This window comes from Struthio camelus, chromosome 26 (genome assembly GCF_040807025.1).
Source record: "Struthio camelus isolate bStrCam1 chromosome 26, bStrCam1.hap1, whole genome shotgun sequence".
NCBI lineage: Eukaryota > Metazoa > Chordata > Aves > Struthioniformes > Struthionidae > Struthio > Struthio camelus.
The window spans coordinates 791,285-815,847 of NC_090967.1; the positions used below are offsets into that span (position 1 = coordinate 791,285).

The following is a 24,563-nucleotide window of genomic DNA, read 5'->3' on the forward strand; positions in this document are numbered from 1 at the left end:
TTGGTAATTCCCACGTGTGAGGAAGAATCCCAACTCCTAGGAAGCCTCCTGGTGAAACCCCAAGTGGGGAGGGAGGCTACAGTGGCCCTGACACGCTCCCGCTTGCTGTGTCATGCCTCACCTTGGTCAGATGATTTGGGCCTCCGCCTGTCCACTCCCCTTCCAACTTCGCGAAGCTCTGGATGTGCGGAAGAGGAGGCGCAGCTCGCCCGTGACCAAGAAGTGGGGAAAGCAGCTGCCCTCCGCCCCTCGGCTGCGGGACCGCGCCGCGCCCGCCCCCGGGGCTTCCCCCCTCCCTTGCTTTCCCGAAAATGTCGCCGTGGGGAGCCCGGAGCAACCCGCAGATGACGCTACCGAGGCCGAAGCTCGCAGAGGGCAAATGAAGCGTTGTAGCTGCGCCAGTGCCCGGTCCGGCAGCTGCGGTACGGGCCAGAGGGGGGAAGCGCCGGCCCGAGCGGCGGCTGCGCCCCGGGGCCGGGCGGGGCGCTCCCCCCCCCCCCCCCGCCGGGCCGCTATTGGCCAGCCGCTGTTGCCAGCGGGGTCGCGTTCCGACGCCGGCCGGCTCCGCGCAGCCCATTGGGCGGGCGGGCTGTGGCGTCAGCGCGGCGCGGCGCTCGGTGCGCCGCCGTGACGGCGGCCGCGGGCGGGGGGGGGGGGGGGGGGCGGCGCCCGGCGGCCGCAGGAGCCGCGCGAGGCGGCGGCGCGGGCCGCGCTGAGGGGCCGCGGGCGCCGGGACCGCAGGTAGCGCGCGGGGGGAGCGGGGGGGCCCGGCCCGGCTCGCGGCCTGCCCGCCGCCGCCGCCGCCGCCGGCAGGACCCGTCTGCAGCCGGGCTGCGCGGGCCGGCCGCTCTCCGGTGCGGGGCCGGGGACGATGCCCGGGCTCCGGGGCGGGCGCCCCCTTCGCGGGCGGCCGGGGAGGCTCCCTGGCCGCGGGAGGGCGGCTCGCCGCCGGCCTGACGTGGGAGAGGCGCGGGCTCGGGGTGCGCGGCGCTGGGCAGAAACGTAACCTGGGGGAGGGAAGGCTGGGAGCTGCGATCCTTTATTTGTCTGTTCCTCTGTCTTTTTTTTTCATTGCCGCGGCTGTGAATAATTATTTTTGGAAAATGTTTCCTTATAATTGGGGTCTCATGTTTTTCCTCTTTTGGAAAGACCTAGCGCGTGTTTTTGCCCCGCTGCGTGGCGTGACTGGGGAGGCAGCGCTTGCCCGTAGTGCCGTCTCGCAGAGCGAGCTACAGCGATTTCCCACGAAGCGCGGGTCGGTGTCGCAGTAAAACTGAAGAACTTCCTGCGAAAGGGCTTCGGAGCACCGGTTTTCTCCCTCTGTGGCATGAACTTAGAGTTTGTAATTGACTTTTTTTAAATTGGAACCAGTAACTCTCTCTGTTTTGCTGAAATTAGCCTTCTTGAGGCAATTTAACTGCTAGTGGCGGAGGCCAAGGTGGCTTGTTTGTGGGATTTGTCCAAGGGATGAGCTTGTGGCTTGCGTGCGGGAAGGTTGATTGTGGCATTGGAACTGCTTTTCTCATTGTCTCAACCATTTACTTGAGCCCATTTTCTATCTAATGGGGAGATCAAGATTAAAAACCAAAAAACCCCTGCAACGGTCCTTTGGCTGAGACTTCTTGCTTATCTGTGCAATTGCCTGGCTAGTTGGTAACCCACAGAAATGGTGCTCACCTAAACGCGGCCTGACATATCTGTGCTGTAGGAAGTTATCACTATTGATGAGCGTTAAGGTTGTTTTACAGCTTGTCATCTCAGAGCAAGTTGTGCAAAGCTCAGGGTTTTTTTTTTTTTTTTTAAAAAGAAGATGAGATGGTTTTGAAGTCAGGGCTGACAGTGACTTCCTGGAAATGCCAGGGTCATCTGGAGCAGATCTGGCATCGTCAGGTGTGTTTGTGTTCAATGTAGTTATCCCCAAAGTGTCCGGAGACTGGGCTGGCCTCTCCTGAAGGGTGTGCAGTGAAGATCTGTCAGTGGGGTCCCGCTCCTCATCACACCCTGTACCCTTTATTTGCTTGCGCTCAAAGGACTGTGTGTATCCGAGCTCCTCCCCTGACTTGCCTCCCCAGCTTTTCTCCCCTCCCTGTTACCAGTCCTTGTTTCAGGCTTTCATTCTCCCATTCCGCTTTCCTTCCAGCAAAACGCTTTTCTCTGTCTTTCCCTTCTGAAATAGCTTCTAGCATTTTCTTAATCTTCTAGACCTTTTTCCAGATTCTTGTCAAGAAGGCCTCTGACATGGTGCTGCTGCAGGTCAGCTCCGATGGCCGTGGCCAGTCCCCTTTATCCACCCTGCTCTTGGGAGCGTACAGCCCTGCCTGGTTGTCAGGCTTACACGTGCACCAAGTAATCCTTCGAACAGCTGGATGTTAGCCTTGTCTTTCCAAGGCTTAAGTGTTTAAGGATTATGGAGGCAGCTGCAGCGGAGAGGGGAGAGTAAAGCCCTGGTTTTCCAGGTGCATTTGAAACTATGACAGTACTTTCCCCTTCAGAAAGGGGTTTGAAGAGAGAGGAGCTGCGACTGGGAAATCCCTTTGTCATGTGCTCTGTACAGTGAATTTAATAACTCAAGTTGGGAACACAAGGCTTAGCAACCCACAAGCATGGACCGTGGAGCATTACAGGCCAGCCTGCGTCAGAAAGGAAGTCTTAACTTTGCCAGGTGTGGACCAGGTGGCACAGGAAACAGCCAAGCATGTGCTTAAGATCTATACCATGAACGTTAAATATCAGCTGTAAAATCGGGATCAGAACAGGTACACTGTGTGATTAGCTAATCGCACTGCTGGCAGTCTTTAAGAAAACATATGAAAACAGAAAAAAGCAATAGAACTAATGATCTCTTGTTTCCAGCATGCTTGACTGCCTTTGTTTCCAGCAGAATTACACTGAGGTCGCCCCATGTTGGACACCAAGGAAACCATGCAGACGAGCAGTGTTATGAATGTACTAACTGCAAACAACTTCTGTTGGAGTTTTTTGCTTTAATAGATGCCAAAAAGGGGGCTTTCCCACTCTAGGTTATTGATGCTGGCCTGAGTCAAGCAAGTGCAGGACACAATGCTTCCCTGAGAAGAAGTTAATCAAGACTCCTCAAAGCAGCAAGTACAAAAACAACCCAAACCACTCCTAGCGCAGGCTGGGAAATGAAGAGATTGATGCTCGAGGTGGCCTCTGAGGCCCTGTTAGTCATGAGGGACTGTTACAAGTCCTCAGTCTGTGGCTTTGTAGTAGTCCCACTGGCTGAGCTGCAAAATATCATGAAAAAAAAAAACAACTGAAGTTACATTAGTCTTTAAAATATCTTGACTTTTTATACTAAAAAAAAGCAGAACCTTAGAAGAATGAAGGGAGGAATCAGGCGTCCTGAACTGTAAACTACCAGATGAGTTTATTTTTCCCCTGCTTGACTTTGACTCAGCTTTGGATGTTTGGAGATCTCGGAGTTTCCATTTTCTAAACTGCTCACTTTTTTTCCTCCAGAATAAAGTTCATAACTGTTGTCTTTTTAGCCTCTTCCCTCACCAGTTTTATTTACTCGGTTTAACTTACACTTCTGCATGCTCTTAGTGCAAACTCTTACCACGAGAGAGGAATGATCTCCGTTTACTTATGTTTGCCCCCTGGAAGATACACTAACCACTTCTAGGTATCCTTGTACAAGACAAGTCGTATGACAAATAAAGCTGTGGGTTTCTTTTGTGATCCGAATCAATGTTATGTTAGCCAAGTGCTTCAATGAAGTTCACGTAAAATGGCTTTCCTGTGTAGGAACTATACAGGACAAAAGCCTAAACTATAGCCTAAGCTGTGCTGAAGCACAGTTCATGGCTTATTGGGAAAGTTAATGTTATGCACGTGAGTAGCAGGTTTTCCACCTGTCCAAATGTAGGCTCTCATGGTCTTCCCTGCTCTCTGGTCTGCTTAAACTGTGGCAGTACCATTCCTGGGCGGATGCTCTCACGCTTGCCCTGTTGTGTTTATACCGTATTTGCTGTTGGACCATATTGTGGCTGCAGCTCATCAGTGTCGCAGCCGTACAAATGCCAAGAAATGCAGCTCTGCTGGGAGAGGTGGTTACCCACTTAACTTGAGTATTTGGGAGACCACTCTGCTGTTTTATTTCACTGCATAAAAGTGTGGGGAGATCCTGCCTTCTTACAGTTTTGATCACTTTTTACTATGCTGGAAAATGTCTTTTCATAGCTGTACTGGTTACAGGTTATAAAAAGTCTGAATGCGATGGTAAAATGCAGAATAAAACACATCCTCAAGGCACAAGCTGACAAAATATCTCTGAGTAGGAGCTGAACCTTTCATATCCACTGGCAAAGAGAACAGCCTGACATCAGGTGTACCAACCTTCTGGAGCTCTTCCTACCTGCCAGTCGTGCAAATGCATTATTTGCCCCAGACCTCTCCAGGATAAAGAGTGTTACAATTGATTTGAATTGAACTGTGATTTGTCCCCGTTTTCAATCAAAACGTGCATTTGTAAATTTGCTTTACTTTCAGATGTTAAGTAGCAATTTTAAGTAAACTTCTTAACTTTCCAATTCCTGATCTAATGCAAGATGATAACATGTGGTTAACCTCAGGGGCAAACATAGCTTAGCTATTAAACATGCTGTAGCTGTTGTTGCAATTTTAATCAGTTGACGTGAAGTCATGGTGACAGACTGGAGAAAATGTTCTCCTGCTGTCCTGAAAATTAAGATATTTTTTAGAGGGGGAAGGAGCAGTATTGGCTTGGGAAACACAGCAAGCACAAACAAACAAAATGTAGTTTCTAAAACACCTCTCAGAACTTCAAAGAGGGGAATGTAGGAAAGCTCTTGCAGTCTTGGCTTTACCACCTGTTGCCGTAGAAGTTTTGATCGCTCTAGTCCTGTTCTAAGTACAAATTATTAGGGTTTGGGTTTGTGAGAGGGGAAGCTGCTGTCAGCAGTTTGCAAGGTAAGCTACAACTCTGGACTCTCCTCAACCTTTTTTCCCCCGCTCCCAATTTTTCTTGTACTTCCCTGCAGACAAATCAGTCAAAGCCTTTGCTTTCAGAAGAACTGTGAATGCAGCCTAAGCAAAATCTTCCAAACTGAATTGGGAAGAAGAGAGAGACGGGGATTTTGCAGCACTTTTGTGAAGTTTTGCTTCGGAGTTGAGGGAATTTGTAGTGATAAAGAGTGGGTAAAGGGAGGACATGGACTAAATCAGTTAAGATCAGTTAATCCTGTTCATTGACTGACCATGCAGGAAGAGGATGCCCAAAGTTCATGCCCGCTTTGGAGATCTTCAGGTGCGGATGGATGGAAGGGTAGAAGGCTATGGCAGTGCCTTTACTGGAAAGCTAAGTGTGCTAAAGAGTACAGGGAACTAATTGGGTTGCAAAATACAAACAGGCAAGTTAATTTGGGATCAAATATCTCTGTTACAGGATTAGTTTGCTGCCTGGTTTTGAATGGGGGTTACATGCTGGCCGCATACTACTCTGAGCAGTTGGAGCACTCTCTTGTTCTGAGCAGGGTTGCTGCATGCTGGCGGATGGTTTGTTCCAGTTTGTCTCCAGGCAGAGCATAGTTATTTGTGTAACAGTGTACATGGTGCTTTATAAACCAAGAATGAGAACACTGAAGCAAGTGCAAGTTCTTCCTGGCATAGGATTGCAGATCCTGAGAAAATGTTTCGCATCCTTCTGAGTAATCCCCTTTGAGGGAGTGACCTGTCCAATGTTGTGTGGGCGTTTCTTTGTTGATCTGATGCATGTGTTATTGCTACAGTAAAGTTGATGTTTTCCCCTATATTTCCCAAAGCTGGAAAATTCATTTGCTTTGAATAAATTGAAACTGCCTGGCAGGTGACTGCATAGGACAGGGGAGCTGTTGAGCTTTGGCATTACTGCAGAGCCTGCCTCTCTCAACAGGGAGCTGTCTGAAGCTATAGGAATAGGAAGCCGACCTTTTCTTGCTCTTATTTCAGTAGAGGACATAGGTGCAAAGAGAAAGGAAAAGCCACATAACTCCAATGCCTTCAGATGGCAGCAAGGGTAGGCAGGAGCAGGGCAGAAAAGAGATGTGCTTGTGGGTGGTGTGGCAGGGATGTTTTCTCCGCTGATGGGTAATGCTTTTTGCAAGCATTGCTTTTTGGGCACAACAGCCAGGTATTTTTCCCCCTGGTTCATGATTTCAATGAAACTTTCAAGCCTGGCAAAAGCATCTTTTTTTTTTCTCTGCAGACAGAGAATGGTCAAATGCAGAGAGAGGTGGGCATGAAATCAGTATAATTTCATTTATGTCATGACCCATGTTGCTGTTCACTGTAAAAAACCTGATGCTTTCTAAATACAGTGAAAGAGCAGGTGTTTCTCATGTCCCAGCTGTTTTCAGTAGTTTCCTTTTAAAACTTGTTATTAAACTGGCTGAATGGCTGATTTCTGGTTGGAGATGCCCTCTGCAAAGAATTTTCTCCTAATGTTGCAATTCATTTTTCCAGATGTCGGTAATTAAAGTGTAGTAAACTTTCCTTTCACATGGTCTCATGGCAGATAAAACATCTCAGAAGATCTGAGATTACTTTGTTCATTTTGGCGCTGCAGCTGTAAGGCATGGCCTGATCTTTTCCAAGTACAACTTGCAGCAATAAAAAAAATCATCCTTTAGGCTTCTTATTTTTTTACTGATTTTCTTTTCCCCAGTGTGTAAGCTTCAACCTTTTGCTCCTTTTTGAATATTAAGTAATATAATATATTAGGCAATATACTTCTAAAATGAAGTTTCTTTGGGAAATAAGGAGGTGAGTGGCATGAGATGTTCCCTGAACTCTGGGGTAACAGGAGCCCTCCTACATTACAGCTCTGCTGTGTTCATACAAGGCTGGGAAGGAAGCCCACCCCTACAACGTTGTTTGAAAATTAACGTTTCTTCTTTGCCAGTTGCTAGTTTGCCAGTGTTGCAAGACATTGATAACATACGGCTGGTTGATCAGGTAGGCTGAAGGTTTTGGAGAGGAGGGATGTGTATGAATGCATACTTTGGGAAGTTACATCATAAGGATCATGAATGCTCGCTATAATATTTCCTTACCAGCAGAGAATGTAAGTCAGATCCTGGCAATCTGTCTGTTTGAAAAAGAAAAAAAATCACATTCTTTGGAATACTATCTTCATCTGTGTTTGGAAAACAAACTCACTTAGCATCAAACCATAGTCTAAATAATCAAGACTTAGGACAGCCTTTGGAATGTGTCTGAAAAGTGGCCTGATCTAGAGACTGCAAGTTTTGATCATTTGTCCACAGCAAAAGCCCAGTAAGTGAAGGCTTGTGCTACTGTTTCAGGACTTCTGAATTGTATTTATGACAGTAGTTGGAAGGCAGCTGGGCCAGGCCCTTATAGTGATAGGTAACGTAACCATGTAACAAAAACAGGAGTCCCAAAAGGTTGTTCCCTATAAGCTTCTCATCCCCTCTGGATGCTGGCTTCATGGTTAAACTTGGAGCATCTTATGAACTTTAGAAATTCAGCCATAGGGATGAGGGAGGTAAGCCCTCCTTGGACAGTGGTGTTACTTTACAGTGCACTCAGTCTATAGCTTTTGCTTATAAAGGTGTAGGAAGAGGCTGTTCCTGAAGTCAAGCTTGATTTTTTAATGGCTTACAAACTCCAGGATTTGGTCCCTTGGATGTTTTTTTTTGTTTTTTTTTGTTTTGAGCCTTGGGTCACGTCTGTCCTGTGACTATCTGATTCACAGCGCTACTCCGCTGGCACTGCCTGAAGAGCAAGTTAACGTTGAAGTTTTTACAGCACCTCCTTGAACTCTGACTGTCAACCAAATGTTGCGGACGAGGCAGGAAACTGAGAAGCTGCCTGGGAGTGAAATGCTTTCCTGTGCATGTTATCCACCAAACTTTAAAATGGTTTGAGAGCTGTCTTGTGACATCAGATTTTGAGTGTTTGGAGTTATGTCATAAAATGCTATAAGCGTCACTTTTCGCACCGGACAGGCCTCATTGCACCCTCATTAGTAGGTCTGTTGCATTCAGATGACTTCTAAGATTATGACTCACCAGATTTCTTCTTAAGTCCTGGCAGATGCAGGAGTTCCAGGGAAATGTCATCACAGAACTCCCTGCTCTGCATACGAGTGAGAGCACATCGCCTCCTGAAGCTTTAAAACTCTGTTCAGCTTATGGATCAGATGTAGGTAGATCCGTTGCTTGCTTTTTGGGTACTTTTAGGGTATTATGCAGCAGGCCTAGAGAGTAACTCTTGAGAGTTAGATGGCTGCTGTACAAAAACACATGCTTTTTTAAAGAACAAAACAGAGCGTATTTTAAAAAAGACGAGAGCAAAAATAAAACCCTGCAGCAATTTGAAGACAGTTCTTAAGGGGTTTTTTGGTTTTGTTTTTGCTTCTTTTTAGATTAAACCAGTTCTGCAACCGTTTTAATAGGAGGAGGGAGCACTTCCCACCCCACAAGCCTTTCCATGCATGTATACATCCAGTGGCAGTATCTCATGGTGTGTGGTGGCTGTGAGTGATGGGGTCTAGTGGCTGGAGGTTGCCCTCTGGGGTAGAGAGGACGCAGGGGTACCCTGCCAGTCTCCCAGTGCAGGGCGGCTACAGACCCTGGTCAAGGATTCCAGCCATCTGCAGTGGGCAGACGTGGGTGCCAAAAGGAGTGCTGCAAACCTGCGGTTGTACTTCGACTGTGGAAATACATGCATTGGCTATATGAGACAGCACGTGGGAGGAAGCATCCTTAGCGGTGGCAAAGGAAGGAATTCTTTGTACTCTCTCCCTCAAGAAACTTGTTTTCAGATATTTTAGAGCTGTACGATTTGGGAAATCCAATTGTACTGTTGAAAAGGAAAGCATTGATGTTGGAAAATGCCCTTTAGCCACTGAAAACCTTCAGTTCGCTATCTAATGATGCTTGCAGGATCATATGATTAGAAAATATAGTGTCTGCAATCCCAAGTTAGCTAAAACTGATTTACAAAGGCAAGCTTGATAACTTTGCTCCTGAGTGTTAAACAGCAATTGGATCTTTGGCCATCTGCACACAAAATTTAATGGATTACTAGCTAAATTTAAAAACAATGGTGCTCATGTATAGATGGGTGGATTATGTTGGCTACAGAACTTGGTTATTTCCTGAGGTTACTGTAGTGAGGTGCCAAAACTTGGTTACTGTAATCGGGGAAATGGATTACTCAGCGGTCTGAGATGAACAGACTTAACTACTGGCAGCATTGCCAGGAGGTGAGGTTTTTCTTTGGGGAGATGTTCCAGGGAAGCTAATCTATACAAAAGCCAGTGTGTATGAGCTGCACCCAAAGAGGATGGAGATGGTTCTAGTTCCAGTTTGCTCTGCATTCTGTCAAAGCATCAAAATTGCTCCAAGGGTTTACACCAGTTTAAGTATTTATCACGTAGGCAGGCTGTGAGCCGCCCAGATGAACCACAAGTCTGAAGCTAACAATTCTCCATTACTTCAGTCCTCTTTCCACCTTAGCCTTTCCTGCTGTTGGCCTTCTCTTCTTGATTCTGACTTTTCTCTTGGTGGCTTTGATCAAATTGTCTGGCCTGCTACAGTTTCCAGAAGTAACTGTCTTATAGGGCTGCATAGGCTGAGGATGCAAAACAGAACCGGGGAACCCTTTAGCTCCTTGTCCTTTCCTTGTTCGTGCTGGGCAGGCAGTCTTCTGGATGGAGAGCAGGAGTAGTTCAGCCTGATCTGTACAGTCTTGGGCTGTTCAGTCGTTTTGGGGTGTTTGGAAACCCTGGTTGCCCTTTGGATGGTATAAACTGGATCAGGTTTTTTGTTGTAATGCTTGAAGCCTAGTAAGGCAGATATTATGTGGGCATGTTTTGCATGAACCCTGTAGCAGGCAGGATCCTGCACAAGCACCAAAATCTATGCCTTGGAACAGCAAATAGGCGCTAGCTGCTCTTCTAGGAACCAGCTCATCTTGCTGCACATGTTTGAGAGTTTTGGAGCCCTCGTGCATAACTTACTCTTCTGAGCCAACTTTCCACAAACAGGGTTTGTTTTTCTTCAGTTTGAGTAAGCTGTACAAACTCAACCATTTGTATCCTGGATCTGCTCAGAAGCTTAAGATACAAAACACCGCCTAGAAGGGACTTCTGATTTATTTGCTCTTGTCTAACTTCAGCAACAGAGGAGACATCAATAATAAGCCTAACGTCTCAGAGGTCTTTTTTTTTTTTCTTTTCTTTTTTTATGGGAATAAGAAATGTGTCTCCAAGGAGTGGGCTCAGAAATCGCAGTTGCCCAGAGTGAACTCTGTGGCTCGCACTAGCTGTTTGGTTCTTGATCCCGATTCCGCGTTCTGGGGGTTTCTGCTGTAACGTTGGGTTTGGATACGATGAGCTGTTGACAGTTGTGAGGGAAGCCTGCGTGTTGATGAGCTGAAGCCTTAAGGGAGCCAGGAAAGGGACTGGCTTGGCTGTATGCTGTAGTTCATGTTCAGCTGGGTATGAAATTGGAACCGGACTGTGCTGCAGATGTTATCTTTGGATTTCAGTTATTTCCCTGCTAACTGTAACCATGAAAATCTTGCTGCTTTTCCTTTGTATTTACTGAATGACATGAGTCAGTTAGATCTTAAAGCAGTGAGTTCAGGCTACACCCTGGGATGGACCCTGACAAGGAAATGCCAAACAACTTGTAATAGAAAACCACGCATTTCCTGATAGGCTGCAGCGTGTGGCGATTCCCTTTCAGCCCTGAATAGGGCTATCAGGGCAAGGACACGGTGCTGCATGTATCTGTCAGATGGGGAGCACAAAGAGCCTCAGTATAAATACTCCCAGGATACAGGGAGTGAGGGTAGTTTTATTCCAATACACAAACGGACCTTTTTCCTCTGGACTTAAAAAACAAACAACATTTTGGCTGAACAAATGGAACTGACCTTTTTATTAAAAGCATATATCTTCTTTTGTCTGGTTCAGTAAGAGGCTTTGAAAATTGAAAGAACTCCTTAACTTGCAAAATAGCTGACTTAAATGCAGTTGGAATGATTTATCATCTTACTTTTTGCTCTTTAGCACTGGAGGGCTTGTAGCTTTTTTTTTTCTTTTTTAAGGGAAAGTATTTAGAAAAGTGGTTCCAGCCCTGCGTGCTTTTTACACAGATGGAGAGATAGGCTGAGCCTATTAAGTTCATACTAAAGTTGATGGAAAGATTCCCGTTCATCTCAGTGGGAACTGACCTGCCTGCAAGCTTGAGCCTATTCCTGTTCAGATGCAGAGGAAGGGTGTAGAGTCAGTTATGAAAAGCAGCTTTATTCAACTGCCCAAATGAGAAAGTTATTCAGGAACTTTTTAAGGGCCTTAAAAACAGCTTCTTGCAGGAAAGGCTCAAACGCAGTTTGTGTCGTGTGGTTAGTAAACGTGGCTGGGGGTGTTTGCTCCCAGGTGGGACTTGGTGTGTTGGACATGCTGATATTTCCATAACTGGAGGGCTTGCTACCGAAGCCGGTGCGTGGTGTTGAGACACCGGTAAAGAAAGTGCTGTTTCCCTCTTGAACGTGTTCACCGCAAAGGGAGCCCGTCTGACAGATGAAGCTTTCGATTGTGCAAAGCGTAATTAATTTTCAAGCTGCATAGGAACACTAATGCTTGTCCAAATAAGTGTTTACAGGGCTTCAGCGTTCACGTTCTCACTCTGCATTTTTCTCCTTCTTCTTCTGTAGTCTGGCCAAGCCTCCAACCAGGAACAAGCTCTTACTTCCTTTAGCTATTTTAGTTTGATTTAGGCTTAGCTGAACCTGACGAAAGTGCAGTTTCGTGGGAATGTTTGACTCCTGTTGTGCAGAGATCGCGAAACAAAAGCATTTCCTGAGATGAGATGGCGAGGGTTTGTTTGTGTGCGTCTACCTCCAGGAGACAGAGATTGAATATTCCCCCCACCCCACCCCCATCTTCCCTGGATTAAACACATCTAATTCTTTCAATATTTCTTCTTCGGTAAGTGTTTTTCCCCCCCCCCTCTTTAGACCTCTTACCCTTTTCATTGCTTTCATTTTAGCTTCTTTTATGGGTCTGTTTCTTTCTTGAAATCCAGCCACCAAAATGAGACTCTATTCCAGCTGTGCTCCTCGCAGCCCTGGTGCACAGGGATTGCTGTGTGTGCCTTACATAAGGGAGCCCTGTTTACAGACACGAGGGTTTTGGTCTTTTCCAACAGTATGATGTTGTTGGCTTGCGGTCAGGTTATTACGAATTGTAACCGCAGCTCTATGTCTGTGCAACCACCTCTTAGGGACTAGGGTAAGGGAAATTGCAAAAAAAAGGGATTTTCCTGAAGCTGCAAAGCATTTCTGTCTTTGGGGTTGAGGTAAGCTCTGCTGGGGAAGAACGTGGCTGTTGTGGCAGCGTGGGGCAGAAAGATCTCCTGCGTGCACGCAGCTCGGTGCTCATCTGAGCCAGCTCCTGTTTTGTCATACTGGGGCTTTTTCGGCATCTTCTCCCTGATTCTTGCACTTGCTGCTTATCCCGTCTGCTCTCTTTGCTGGGTAAATCCCAGAGGTGCTGAAAGCGTGATCATGAGCCTTGCTGTGTGCACGTGGCTAAAGGTTGTTATCAAAAATCACACCTAGCCTCAAGCGTTGAAAGGGAAGGGAGATCTGGGCCCTCCTGCCCTCTTGGTGAAGCTCTCAGAAGTTTTACAGTGCATTTGAGTGGTTAATACCCATGCGATTGCTATTGGGACATGGCACACGGGATGTGGAAATGAAGGTGTACGTATTTCCATAAAGAAATAAAAAAGGGGAAAATCAAAGGGTGAGGAGAACCCGTATGGATTTGGTGGACAGGCTTTAAAGAGCTTGGAAAGCCCCCGAATGCAACCAGAGAGAGTGGCCTCGCTGAACTGAGTCACTTGAGGATGGTAAAGCGCCGGCTCAGACGAAACTTTACAACTTTTACGAAGGATACACATGTGCATTTTCAGTACTGCTTTAGCCAGACTGAAATGGGCCCACGGGGCTTCTGGGTGCCTTCCCCATCTCTGCATCAGCAAGCTCAGTTTAAAAGACTTCATCAGGTTAAAGGGTAGCTACCATGAATTCTCCCTGGGAAAGGCAAATTTGCAATTCTAACACTAACTTATGTAAGTAGGACATGTTAAGGCAATCTTATAAAATATATTAAAAGGGACAGAAGACTAGTGAAAGTAGTGTTCTTTCGGAGCCCCGGGGTGTGCATACGATTGCAGGGGCACTGCCAGCCCATGCATGGGGCCTGGAGGAGGGCAGCCGGAGGAGTCTGGGGCGCTGGGCGCTCACCTCGGTGCTGTTCCCCCTAGGTCTCTGTGCTGCCAGCGCCAGTCCCCCGGGGCAGAGGGGTCCGGAGCTGCCATGACGACAGGCGACTGCTGCCACCTCCCCGGCTCCTTGTGCGACTGCCCGGGAAGCGCCGCCCTGTCCAAGTCAGTGGAGGACTCTGACATCGGGCGCCCACAGTACGTCACTCAGGTCACTGCGAAGGATGGCCGGCTCCTCTCGACGGTGATCAAGGCACTGGGTGCGCAGAGGTAAGGCAGGGCTGCCTGCTGCTTCTGAGAAGGTATTTGTGCTGATCGCATCTGTTTTTTTCCCTTTTTTGTGGCTTTTCAGCACAGCAGGAGACAGCAAGGTCTTGTTTGTGAAGGCACTTCCCAGGAAGCTAATATTGAGGGCGATTCCTCAGTAGCCAGACGCCATCCAGGCCTACGCTGTCTGCGTGGGAGCTTGTGCCAGTCAGATGGGTCAGTGGATAGGGGAATCGGGCATTTGCTGAATGCCTTTGAACCTGTGACTGCTCCAGCATACACAGCAGAGGCTGCCCCACATGCCTCTGCTGAGTCCTTGGTGAGCGGTGGTGAAGGTGGGACACCACACTAGCAGGGACAGCATGCTATTTATGGAGATTTTTTAAGGGCTGAAGATGGAGTAAAGCCCCTGTGCCAAGATGGTCTTGGAATAAAGGCCTGGTGTAGATTTTGCAGCCCCAGGAAGAGGAGGGTGTTTGGGTTGCAGGAACTGCAGCGTCCAGCTATCGCTAGAGCGGACGTGTGGCAGCTTTGCTTGCTTGAACCTTCCTGGCATGACTTGTCACTGTGTATATTGAGCAGTGTCTGGAGCAGAGGACACTTGGCGTTGCTATTCAGTTCAGCTATTGAGACCAGTCAAATTTTGGGTTCAAATCCTATCTCAACAGCTGGGGTTTTTTTTTCAGTGAAGTAGGCTGAACGTTGATGAGGTGTGAAAGCTGAGAGTGTAAATGTGGGGGAGGAAAGCAGAAAGGCTAGATGAGAACTGAGGCAAAAGTAATTGCTGTGTCTAGCAAAACTAGAGCAGCAAGATAAAAATATGAAGGGAGGTCAGCTTGCTCTATAACAAGAGACAGGCTGGGTGGGGAGTTGTGCATGCCCTTAAAACCAGTGAAAGTCAGGTGGGGAAACTGCCTGGGATTACAGTTGAAAAAAAGGGTTCCTTGTATTCAATTCATGGAGTTTGAATATTGTTGTTTTCAGCTATTTGAAGTCTCTTCCTTGTCCCAAGGACTTAACGAAGTGAAGGCAGATGGAGCTGTGTGATTCGGCTTGTTTGTGATGTGCCCAAAATGACAGCACGTGAGCATGGCAGAACCATGTGAAATGCCCAATTATTGGAAATGCTTGAAATAAAAAAGAAGTTGGAATCCAAATAGGAAGATAGAAGGCACCACACTTTAATATAAACTGCCTCGGCAGCTGACATCAGAGTCTTACAAATGAAACAATTCCAGGAACTGTGCGACTGTACTGAAAGGTTGTGTTAGTGATACAGTCCCTATAGCATGCTGGAAAAATGTATTGTATCTAGATGATCTCCAGAGGTCCCTTCCAACCTAAACGATTCTGTGATTCTGTGATTGGAGGCTGTATCGTGTGGGGGTGTGATCAGATCCCCCTCCGGTTAAGAAGGAAGGAAAAATTGAGTGCGATATGAATTTTTTTTCTCACTGTGTCAGCAAATTTTTTCCTTCTAGATTGTTTATTGGTAGCCAAGGTTATATTAATGTGCTGGAACTCTGAAGCTTCTCCAACAGGAAGAGAGCAGATAAAATATCTTGCAGATGCATTTCTTAGGAAACAACAAATGCATGAGAGCACTTGAGGCTTGGGGGGGGGGAAGGGTTTGGTCTGTCACTAGGGCCATATGAGTGGACTGTAATTTTGTCACTCTAATACAACATGAACTTTATTGCAATAAAGGTTGCAGAATCATCAAGTAATTCAAATTGGAAGAGATCTTTGGAGGTCGTCTGGTCCAGCCCTTTCTCAAAGCAAGGCCAACTTCAAAGTTGGATCAGGGTGCTCAGAGCCTTGTCCAGTGCAGTTTTAAACATCTCAAAGGACAGAGATTCTACCACCTCTCCAGACCCCTGTTGTGGGGATTGTCCCTGCTGAAGAAGTCCCCTAAAGAAAAGGCAAGTGACAATTAGGAGAGAGCAAGGGTCAGTGGTTCACCAGCAGTGGTATTTGGCAGGGAGAAGGGGACAGTGCAGTGGGTGAGCATTGCTTCAGAGCCCTAAATGTGTTTAAAAAAAAAAAAATCACAGGTAAGGGTAACATGAGGTGAGAAGAGTCTGAAAGAGGAAACTGCCTCTGAAAGGAGGTAGTTTTAGCTGCTAAATGTTTCATGGGACGAGGGCCAGAGAAGTGCTCGTGAGAGTCTTAAGTTGTGCAGGGCTTGGATGTTAGGCTTAGTACTGACAGAGAGTAAGGGGAAATTCACCTCTCTAGCTGTTTCACCAGTGAGCACTTGTAAGGGTGCTGAGTCTCCTTAGCTCATCTAGTGCTAGCTGAGACCCTAGCCCACGTACATGAGTTAAGGGTTGTGCTCCTCTGGTCTGCCCAGATGCCTGTGAACTGTGGAAGCTCTCGAGCACCTAATAACTGTGGACGCTTTTCTGCCCCCTTCTTTACGACACAGGGCAGGTGTGTATATGCATACAAGGAAGTGTGCTCAGGGCTGCATCCTCTGGAGGACGTGATCTCTCAGCTGGCCGGGAGAGGGAAGGGGGTATAGGGTGTGCATGCGTATGCTTCTATCGCTGCTGCTGATTCAGTACGTTCTGGGTTTCCTCCTTCCGCTGACTGTTTGTCAGCACTGCGCTCCTGCAGACAGGCTCCTGCAGAGCGTCTCTCGGACCCAGCTGTGCTGCAGAATGTCTCCACATGCACTCCCCAGCTCACTATAGCACTGAACTCTGGCTTTGCAACAGGGTCAGAAGCTGCTGCCTTTGCTCTGCATGTTGCTTCTTCCTAGTCCTTTGCATCCCCCAACTTTAACTATCTGAAGTTAAGTCTGACTGAGGTGAAACTTGTTAGAAACTGAGTTGCGAGTGGCAAAGATGTCCTATGGTGCACTTCCATGAGAGGAGGAGACCTGCTCCCACTTTTCTGAGCTGAAGTGCACTTGCTTGCTGGCCCTTCTCTTCCCTTCGTGGCCCGCCAATATTTTTCCCCAGTATGCTCCCTGCCTTTGGAGCGTATTCTGGAGTCTGGTCCGCTGGGTCTTGCTCTTGCCTTCTATTTTGCCTGGTTGTGCAAACTAATGAAATGAGTGTTGCTGATTTTGAAGATTGCAGATTGCTTATCCTGGCTGTGCTGTGTTGCAACCCTACAAACTTCTTTTGTGGACTTTTTTCCTCCCCCATTTTTAAGCCGGAGTTCCAGTTGAGTATGAACTGTGAGATGAGATCTGTGTGGCTTTTGTGCTCTCAATAGCATGTGGACAAAGCTGATAGCTGATACAGCTCACTTGGATTTCCAAAGGGCATTGAATAGGGTCGTTCAACAAAAGATGTTCCTTTCTCCCGCTGCATCCCAGCCCCAAATCTGTGAAACCATGGATATAAGAGGAAGTTTGTTGCATGGAATAAATATCTGACTGGAAGATAGAAAAGAAGTAAGATACAAGTGATGGCTGATTTTCACAATTCAGGGAGGGTAGAGCTGCAATCCTCTGCTGTCTAGCATTTTATTCCTAAATGGTCTCAATGAGAGGCGAATGCTGAGGGGGTGTACTGAATTGCTGAGAATAGCAAACTTGTGCATCTAGAGCCATTTGAGGTTCCTCAGGGAGTCCCAGGCATCAGCAGCATGGGGCTGGAAGATGTGGCACAGTGCTTCCAGGAGACCTATGCCACACTGGAGGCCAGCTGAGATGCCCTGTGGATCTAAGATGGTACTAGATGCCGAGGTTTAGGCAACTGAACGCCAACGGAAGTGCCTGGAGGCTAAAATATAGATACAGTTCAGTGTGAGGCGAGGCACATGAAGAAACAGTAGTCCTGGATGTACATATATATTCATGGGTTCAGAGAAGGGCGGTCTTGGGAATGTGGCAATTCTGTGCAAATTTCAGCACTGACCAAAAAGCAAATAAAATGCTAGGATTTAGGACAGAAACAGAAAACGAAAGTAGTTACTGTGAAAATCCCTGGTGTGCCCCCGTCTCAAACACTCTGTGTAGTCCTGATCCCTGCAGCTCTAAAAGGATGTTTTAGAAATGTAACAGGTACAGGAGAGAGTAGTGAAGGTGGAGTGGTTTCTGCGTAAGGTGTGATTGAATAGTCTAGGACTCTTCTGCTTGTAAAAGAGGCAAACGAGTAGGAGGTGATGGAGGTCTGTAAATCTGAGTGGCATGGAAAACAATGTGTTTTCCAAGACAAAACAAGGGAGCATCAAACAAAATAAGAAAATTAGAGGTTTCAAATGAAATGGATTTGGTTCTTTGTGCAGGTGCAGAAGTCCCCACTACAGGAGGACTTTGGGTGCTACAAGTTTACATGGATGCAAAAGAACGACTTTAGTCTGTGATGGGAATTTGCTTCATGAACATCTTCTGAACCACCTGAGCTAAAGATTGCCCAATGCTGGGGTAATAGTGCTAATAGTCCACAATTGAGGGTGCCAGATACAGGTAGGAGAAAACATCTTGGGAACAAATGGGTGGCTTGAATTACTTGCAGGCCTGTTATTTGGAAGTTTGCAAGTCCCTGAAAGCATTGGCACTTGCCTTGTAAAGTATTTCTGGCTCTGTGAGGTCCCAAGAGAGCAGATCTTGCAGATAATCAAAGAGGTGTGATCCTGTAGTTGAAACTTCTAGCCGAGGGGGAGCGAGAAGTGATTGTGGTTGCAGTGCTGTCTGCGACATTTCTGCAGCCAGATGAAGACCCAAATCCTGCAGAACGGTTTTCTATCTACTGCACTGTGATGGACAGAGGAGATTAGTATGCCAAGAACTGTTTCAGTGGCTTCTTTTCATTAAATGCATTGTGTCCTTGGAGACCTTGGCTTCTAGGACACTTCTTTGTTAATGTAGTTTTGACTTTAGATGTTGTTGTTCCTTATGCAGTTACTGCTAAACACAGGATGTGGAGCAGAGATGGGGAGAGAATGGGTGGGTGATGTGATAAATTTAACTTTGACTTGATTGCGAACCCCTTGAGCGGTTCCAGGCGGCTGGGAGCTAACGACATATGCTGTGATTGGCATGGGTCGTCAGACTATGCTTTGGGCCTTTAGGTTTGCGTCAGCACTACAAGGTTGATTTCTGGTTTGGTGTCAGGCTCTCTGCCCTCCGTTAGCAGAGCTGGAGTCTGTAGGATGTGCACACAGCAGTCCCTTCTGCAGCTGCCTTGCATCGTGCAGGGCTGCGGGTGAGCTGGTGAGTGGTGCAAGCTAACGTACCTGCTTCCATTGGTGCTGTAGTGTTTGTCGACACAGCTTCCAGGTGCTCCTGACCTGAAGTGTCCCAGGTACCTTCGTGGTCCCCTGAGACCCACTTCTTGTTACAGCAGGCTGCTCTGTACAATCTCCAAGCGCCTGGCACGCTACACTGTGTGCTGCCTGCTCTGTGTGTGCCTTTCTGGGGCTTGGTGGCATCAGATCCCATTCTCTGGATGTAGCTGTATCGTTCTGACTGCTCTGACTGTGATTTCATTCTGTTTGTCTGCCTCTTTAGTGATGGTCCCATCTGTCGAATCTGTCATGAAGGTGGAAATGGGGAGGGACTGCTTTCCCCGTGTGACTGCACAGGAACATTGGGCACCGTGCACAAGAGCTGCCTGGAAAAATGGTTATCCTCTTCCAACACAAGTTACTGTGAACTCTGCCACACAGAATTTGTTGTAGAGAGAAGACCAAGGCCTTTGACAGAGGTACTGCTTTCTTCCTGCTTCACTTTTATTTCCTACCGTTTAACAAAAAATGACTAATTTGCCCTACTGTTCTTGTGGTTCCTGCTATCTCCTCCTTGCAGTACTCTAACATTCGCAAGGAAAGATTTGTACAGAGAGGCCAAAGTGTTGTAGTTGGAAAAATGCAATGGCAATGCTTGAGGCAACCATTATCTGTGAGCTCCCCATATGCTACCTACCAAGTGCAGGCTGTAGATCTGTAGGAAAGAAACATTGCATGTCTACAGACAAATGCAAGCGTCCAAACACAGAGGTCACCACACAACCTTCTGAAATACAAAACTTGGAAATATGATTCTTTTTTCCTGTTAGCTTTAATCTTATCTCACAGTGTTATATTATTGTAGCTCTCTTGCACGTGACTTCCTTGCTGTGTTTTGCTCTGAAAAGTGATGTGGTGACTGCCGATACTGCTCACTAGGGACCTGTCCTCTATTGAGTAATACTGATGTGTGCTTGAAACATTTGGGTCCAACTCCGTCTCTCCTTCTGTCAGATTCTGCACAGGTGTATAAACACACCGTTAAACATCTAGGCCTTGTACTCTGTGATCTTGCAGAGAATTCAGCTGTACGTCCCCAAAGGGGAACAAATACTTCATTTGGAAGCGCAATCCGTCTAAATAAGCTTGAGTTGTGTTGGCAAGTGAGTGTGTGATGGTGACACGGCTAGGGTTTCTGGCTGCTGCAGAACCACATATAGTGGCTGCTTGGATGCCTGAGGACCAACGTGGCAGAGCAAAGCAGCTCCGGCAGCCCTTGCCTGTGTCCCATTCAGATCCCATTTACTGCCTGAGAAACTGCAGGCAGGCTCCTCCCTGTGTCAGCTTGCTTCTAGGTTGGACTGGGCATTTGTTAGATACAACATGCAACTGCAGAGAAGTTACAGGTGGAAGGTGAGGATTTACAGTTAACAGTTTTAAATGCCCCACCAGTACTGTAGACATCGGTAGTGAGAGAAGTGAGGAAGCATCATTTGAAGCCATCACTATAAATACTCCGCTTTGCATGCACCCCTACAGAATTTCTCATCATATGTCTTCATGGCTGTTTGGACTGTGGCACATAGCTCTAGGTTTAGTTTCAAAAGTTTGGGTTTTTTCTGTTTATTGTGTTTCAAACCGTTGCAAAGCAATGCTGCTGCACCATGGTGCATGAAGCTGCAGAAGGAGGCCTGTGACATGATTCTTAACAAACTCTTGTTACCTGACAGCTAGGGTTTTTGAGGCCTGCCATCAGAGGTGTGTGAGGCTTAATTCTGGTTTGTAACTGTGACTGGCTACAGCGTATTATACACAGTAGATGACACAGCCCACTACACAGCCCACACCAGATTAAAATTGAGTCTCAATTGCAATTAGAAGCTGTATTTTCCAGCTCTGTTCCCATTCCCATCAACTCCCGAGGCTATTTCCTTTCCCATCCCAACTTTCTCAGGAAATGATACCAACCTCTTCCGCCTTCCTGCAGTCCCCAGCTCTCCTTCCTGCACTGTTATCTCCTCCAGGTCCCCAGAGAGGGCTGGAGGGAAAAGAGCCCTCCAATTGGAAAAGCATTCAGTCATCAGTTCAGAAAACTCATCTTTGGTTTTGATGATCATTTAATTTAAAACCAATTATCATTGGCTTGACAGCACCAGATAGGAGATGACTTTAGACTTCAATGCTAAGTTGAATCGCATGGTTAGGACCGCACAGTTCGTAAAACAGCATTTACGTCTGTGATTAGTACGATCCGAGTCTTATCGCTTTTCCCCCAGCTGCTAAAACAGATATAAAATGTCGCTTTGACCAAAACCTTTCAAATGGGTGTTCCAGAGGTTGAAAACCACTGCCTTAAAACACTTGGGAAGAGCCATATCTTAGCTTTGAGAACACGCTGCAGGAACACCCTGTAACAGCAAGCTTGGCAAGGCTTACGCAGGCCACAGTTTTGAGTGCAGGTGTCAGGTGTTTTAGCTTAAGAGCTAGTAAAGTATTCAGGCACAGAAACAAACATGTGGAAATGCATTTTGTCATAGCTCACAGATGCTGTAGTACCTTGTAACAAGAAGCAGCTTAGAAAACAGGACACTTGAGCCAAGGCTGAAAGACCGGTGTATCTTGTAGTCGTTTCCCCTGTGGCAGAGAGGTCTGTGCTTCCAGCAGGCGAGAGAAGCTGTTGCTGCGACAGCGCTGACAGCAAAGTCACGGGTCCTCGGTGCGCTTTGTTGTCTAAATTCCAAGGTGGATGATTGAGCAGCCCAGCACTGCCATCTTCTAACTCCTGCTGAAATCTGTGAAGAACCCTCTGAAACAGAGCCTGTAAGCATGTGGTGACCAACAGATGATCTGTGCTAAAAGCCATTACTAACTGATGGTTGTCAAAGGCTTTGGGATGAGATCACAGACTCATAGGTCCAGGATGAGTGCATGGGTGAAAGGTACACACTAGCTAGCTAACTTGGTTTATCCCGCCATGTGTTGTGTGGCTGTGTGCTCTTCTGTCCCTGCTTGCAAGACAAAATTATTTATACTCTGCAGGCAAACCCTTTTGGATTTGTGGAGAGTCCATGAGCACAGTGAAGGGGGTTATCTGCCTCGTTCTGCTGGCTCTCGTGTCTTTTAGGAGAACAGCTCGCATGATGTCGCATGTTGTTAGTGCCTTGCAGGTTCAGAGGCTGGGGCTAAACCTCTGCTGAAAACAGTTGCCAGCTTGCCAGTGAGAGTGATCCCTGCTGTAAAGCAGAGTCTAACCTGCAGCTTGGCATCCTCATACAGCCTTGGAGCAGTTTCTTTGCCTGCAGTTTGTTGGCAGCAAGCTTTTTCCCTGGCCTGAGAAGGAAGCTGTAGCTCTGTTTAAATAGTCTGGTGGTGGCAACCTGCTCCTTCTCAGGAGCGCTTGCCCACTGTGCAAGGGAGTGCAGGGAGTCTGGTGTGAATTAGCCTGGTGTACGCACTGCGGAGCATGTGCGCTAGGGCCAAGGCACATGGACATGCCAGGTTTCTGTACCTTGCAGTTCAGCTTGTCTGCACATGTACTATGTATCTGGCACTTCAAGAGTGGGGGGCTGCCTGCTACAAGTGACATGGCTCACCTGCCTGGAAAGATCAGGTATTTTTGTTGTACAGTTTCCACCACGCTGTAAAACACTCTCATCCCTACCAGGAGTATAAGGAAAGTGCCCTGGATTTCAGTTTCTCATTTTCTCGTGAGTTGTTACAACCATGCTGAGCTACTGCGCCACAGAAATCTGGGCTCGTCAGAAGTAACGAACGTGAGCGTGAAACATTTTCTTGGGCTTTTTATTCACTTAGAGGCCAATGTATGAAACTGGGTTGCTTTCAGAAGCGGGTCTCTTTAGTGGAGGCTCTGCCCTTAGTGCTTCTGAAAGAGCTGGTAACTGCTTTGCCAGCTTGTCTGCATTTCCCATTAATACCCTCTATCTGCAGTCTGGTTTAATCTCATCCACACCACATTGGGCTGAAACTCCTCACCAGCTACTTTTTGTGCAGTTTCAGCCCCAAATTGTTCGGCCACTTCTGGGAACAGGATTAGGGAAAGAGATGCTGCTTGGTCATTTAAAAATGACATGATTTCTTGAACTTTCTTACCTGAGAAATTCTCTACTACTGTTTGATGTTATGGGGACAGAGGGGTCTTTTGGAAGCTTCCAGGGATGTGATCCTTGTGTGGGAGCCTGCTGTTTAGTAGCTGTGGTGAGAGCCCACTCCTCACCAAGTAAAACTGGTTGCCGCATGGTAGGGAGCAGCCCGTAGTGCTGTAAGAGCCCCAGTCCCTGGAGGGTGTGAGCGCTGTGATCCCAGGGCTGCACAGCAGATGCTTCCCTCAGAGCCTGTTCCATCCCTGAGTCCCTGTGGTGGCCAAGAGGATGTCCTGCAGCCCAGCTGTGGATGGCTCGTAAGGCTGCTGTAAACCTGAGCAGCGCTGGGTCCCAGGGCTGATACAGGGAAAGTTTCTGCGTGTTGGGTCAAGGAGCTGGAAAACTGGGGAAAGAAACAGTCCTGGACTGGTAGGTGATGGAGAGACTTAGCTTGTTGGGCAGAGAGCTGGGAAGTCGAAATGGAAGTTAGTGAGCGGAGGAGGATAAATGGCATGGAGACCAGGCCTGGGTGCCATGTGGGAGCGTGCTTGGTGGCAGTGAGGTTGATGAAAGGGTCTGTCCCGGGTGTGAAAGGGAACCCAGGTGTCCTGGCTCTCCTTTGCTGTCATGTAGCAGCTATGAAATCCACAGGTGAATTACGTGATATGCTACTTGCTAATGCTGGTCCTCCTAGGAGGAAGCAATCTGCTTTTGCTGTTTGCTCTGCTGTGCCCTACCTTTCCAGCCTGGAGAGGCTTACAGCTCCTTGTATTGGCTTTAATGGTCCATGGTCAGCACAGCTGATCTCTGGGCACAGCATGGTGATGCTTCCCAAGCTGGAACAGGCCATCAGCCCTGGGAAAAAATAATTCTATCTTACTTGTGCATGAAGAGCCTTCAGAAGGAGGGAGGCTGAGAACTGACTGTGGACTGGAGGAATCACTTTGGCAAAGGCTGTGGGGAGACTACATGGTTGAGCTGAAATGCTTCTATGGCAGCTGCAGAAAGCTCTTGGAAGTCAGGAAAGGCAGTGATCAAAGTTGCCTTAATTCTTACAAAGTTGCCTTAATTCTTAGTTCTGTCCACTTGTAGAACTGCATTACAGTGTGGTCTCTATGTGATCACAGACTCTTAGGTCCAGGATGAGTGCACAGGTGAAAGCTGCATTACAATGTGGTCTCTATGTGATCACAGACTCTTAGGTCCAGGATGAGTGCACAGGTGAAAGGTACACACTAGCTAGCTAACTTGGTTTATCCTGCCATGTGTTGTGTGGCTGTGTGCTCTTCTGTCCCTGCTTGCAAGACAAAATTATTCATATTCTTCAGGCTTCTCCAGGGCACTTAATTGCTGTGCACTTCACAAACAGTAATTTAGTTCAGCAGCCTGCTTTTGGGATGGAAGACAGCAACCTTGTTCAGCATTGGTTAAAGTTTTTTTTTTTTTAATAGAACTGGATGTTATTTTCTTTAAGTAGCCATTTATTTATATTGTGGTCTGTTCAAAGTAAAAATAGCAACAGTGTTTGCTGCCGCTGCGCCTGATCTCTGAACCAGGAGTGGGGGAGTCATTTGAGCCCTGAGCCAGCTCTGGCAGCCACAGGCTGCCCCATGGGTGTGGGGAGGTTATCTCTGGCAGTGCAGCCTCGTTTAGTTATTTTTTTAACTAGGAAAGTGTTTGAAAGCTGAAAAAGCCCAAAAGGCTTTTGTTAACCATTAGGGTGTGA

At 47.2% G+C, this 24,563-nt stretch overlaps 1 protein-coding gene across 3 annotated transcripts in view; it reads left to right on the plus strand.

The window, feature by feature from the left end:
- The first annotated feature begins 155 nt into the window (after nucleotides 1–155).
- Nucleotides 156–24,563, plus strand: part of MARCHF2 (membrane associated ring-CH-type finger 2) — a 38,697-nt gene continuing 14,289 nt past the window's right edge. Inside the window, exons 1-3 of one of the 3 annotated variants that reach the window (XM_068920211.1) lie at nucleotides 156–422; nucleotides 13,329–13,556; nucleotides 19,021–19,216. In XM_068920211.1, coding sequence (XP_068776312.1) covers nucleotides 13,381–13,556; nucleotides 19,021–19,216 — 372 coding nt within the window. In that variant the 5' untranslated portion in view covers nucleotides 156–422; nucleotides 13,329–13,380. Of the gene's footprint in view, nucleotides 423–666; nucleotides 742–1,008; nucleotides 11,990–13,328; nucleotides 13,557–19,020; nucleotides 19,217–24,563 lie in introns of those variants that run through there. The other 2 variants (XM_068920209.1, XM_068920210.1) reach the window with 2 other exon arrangements.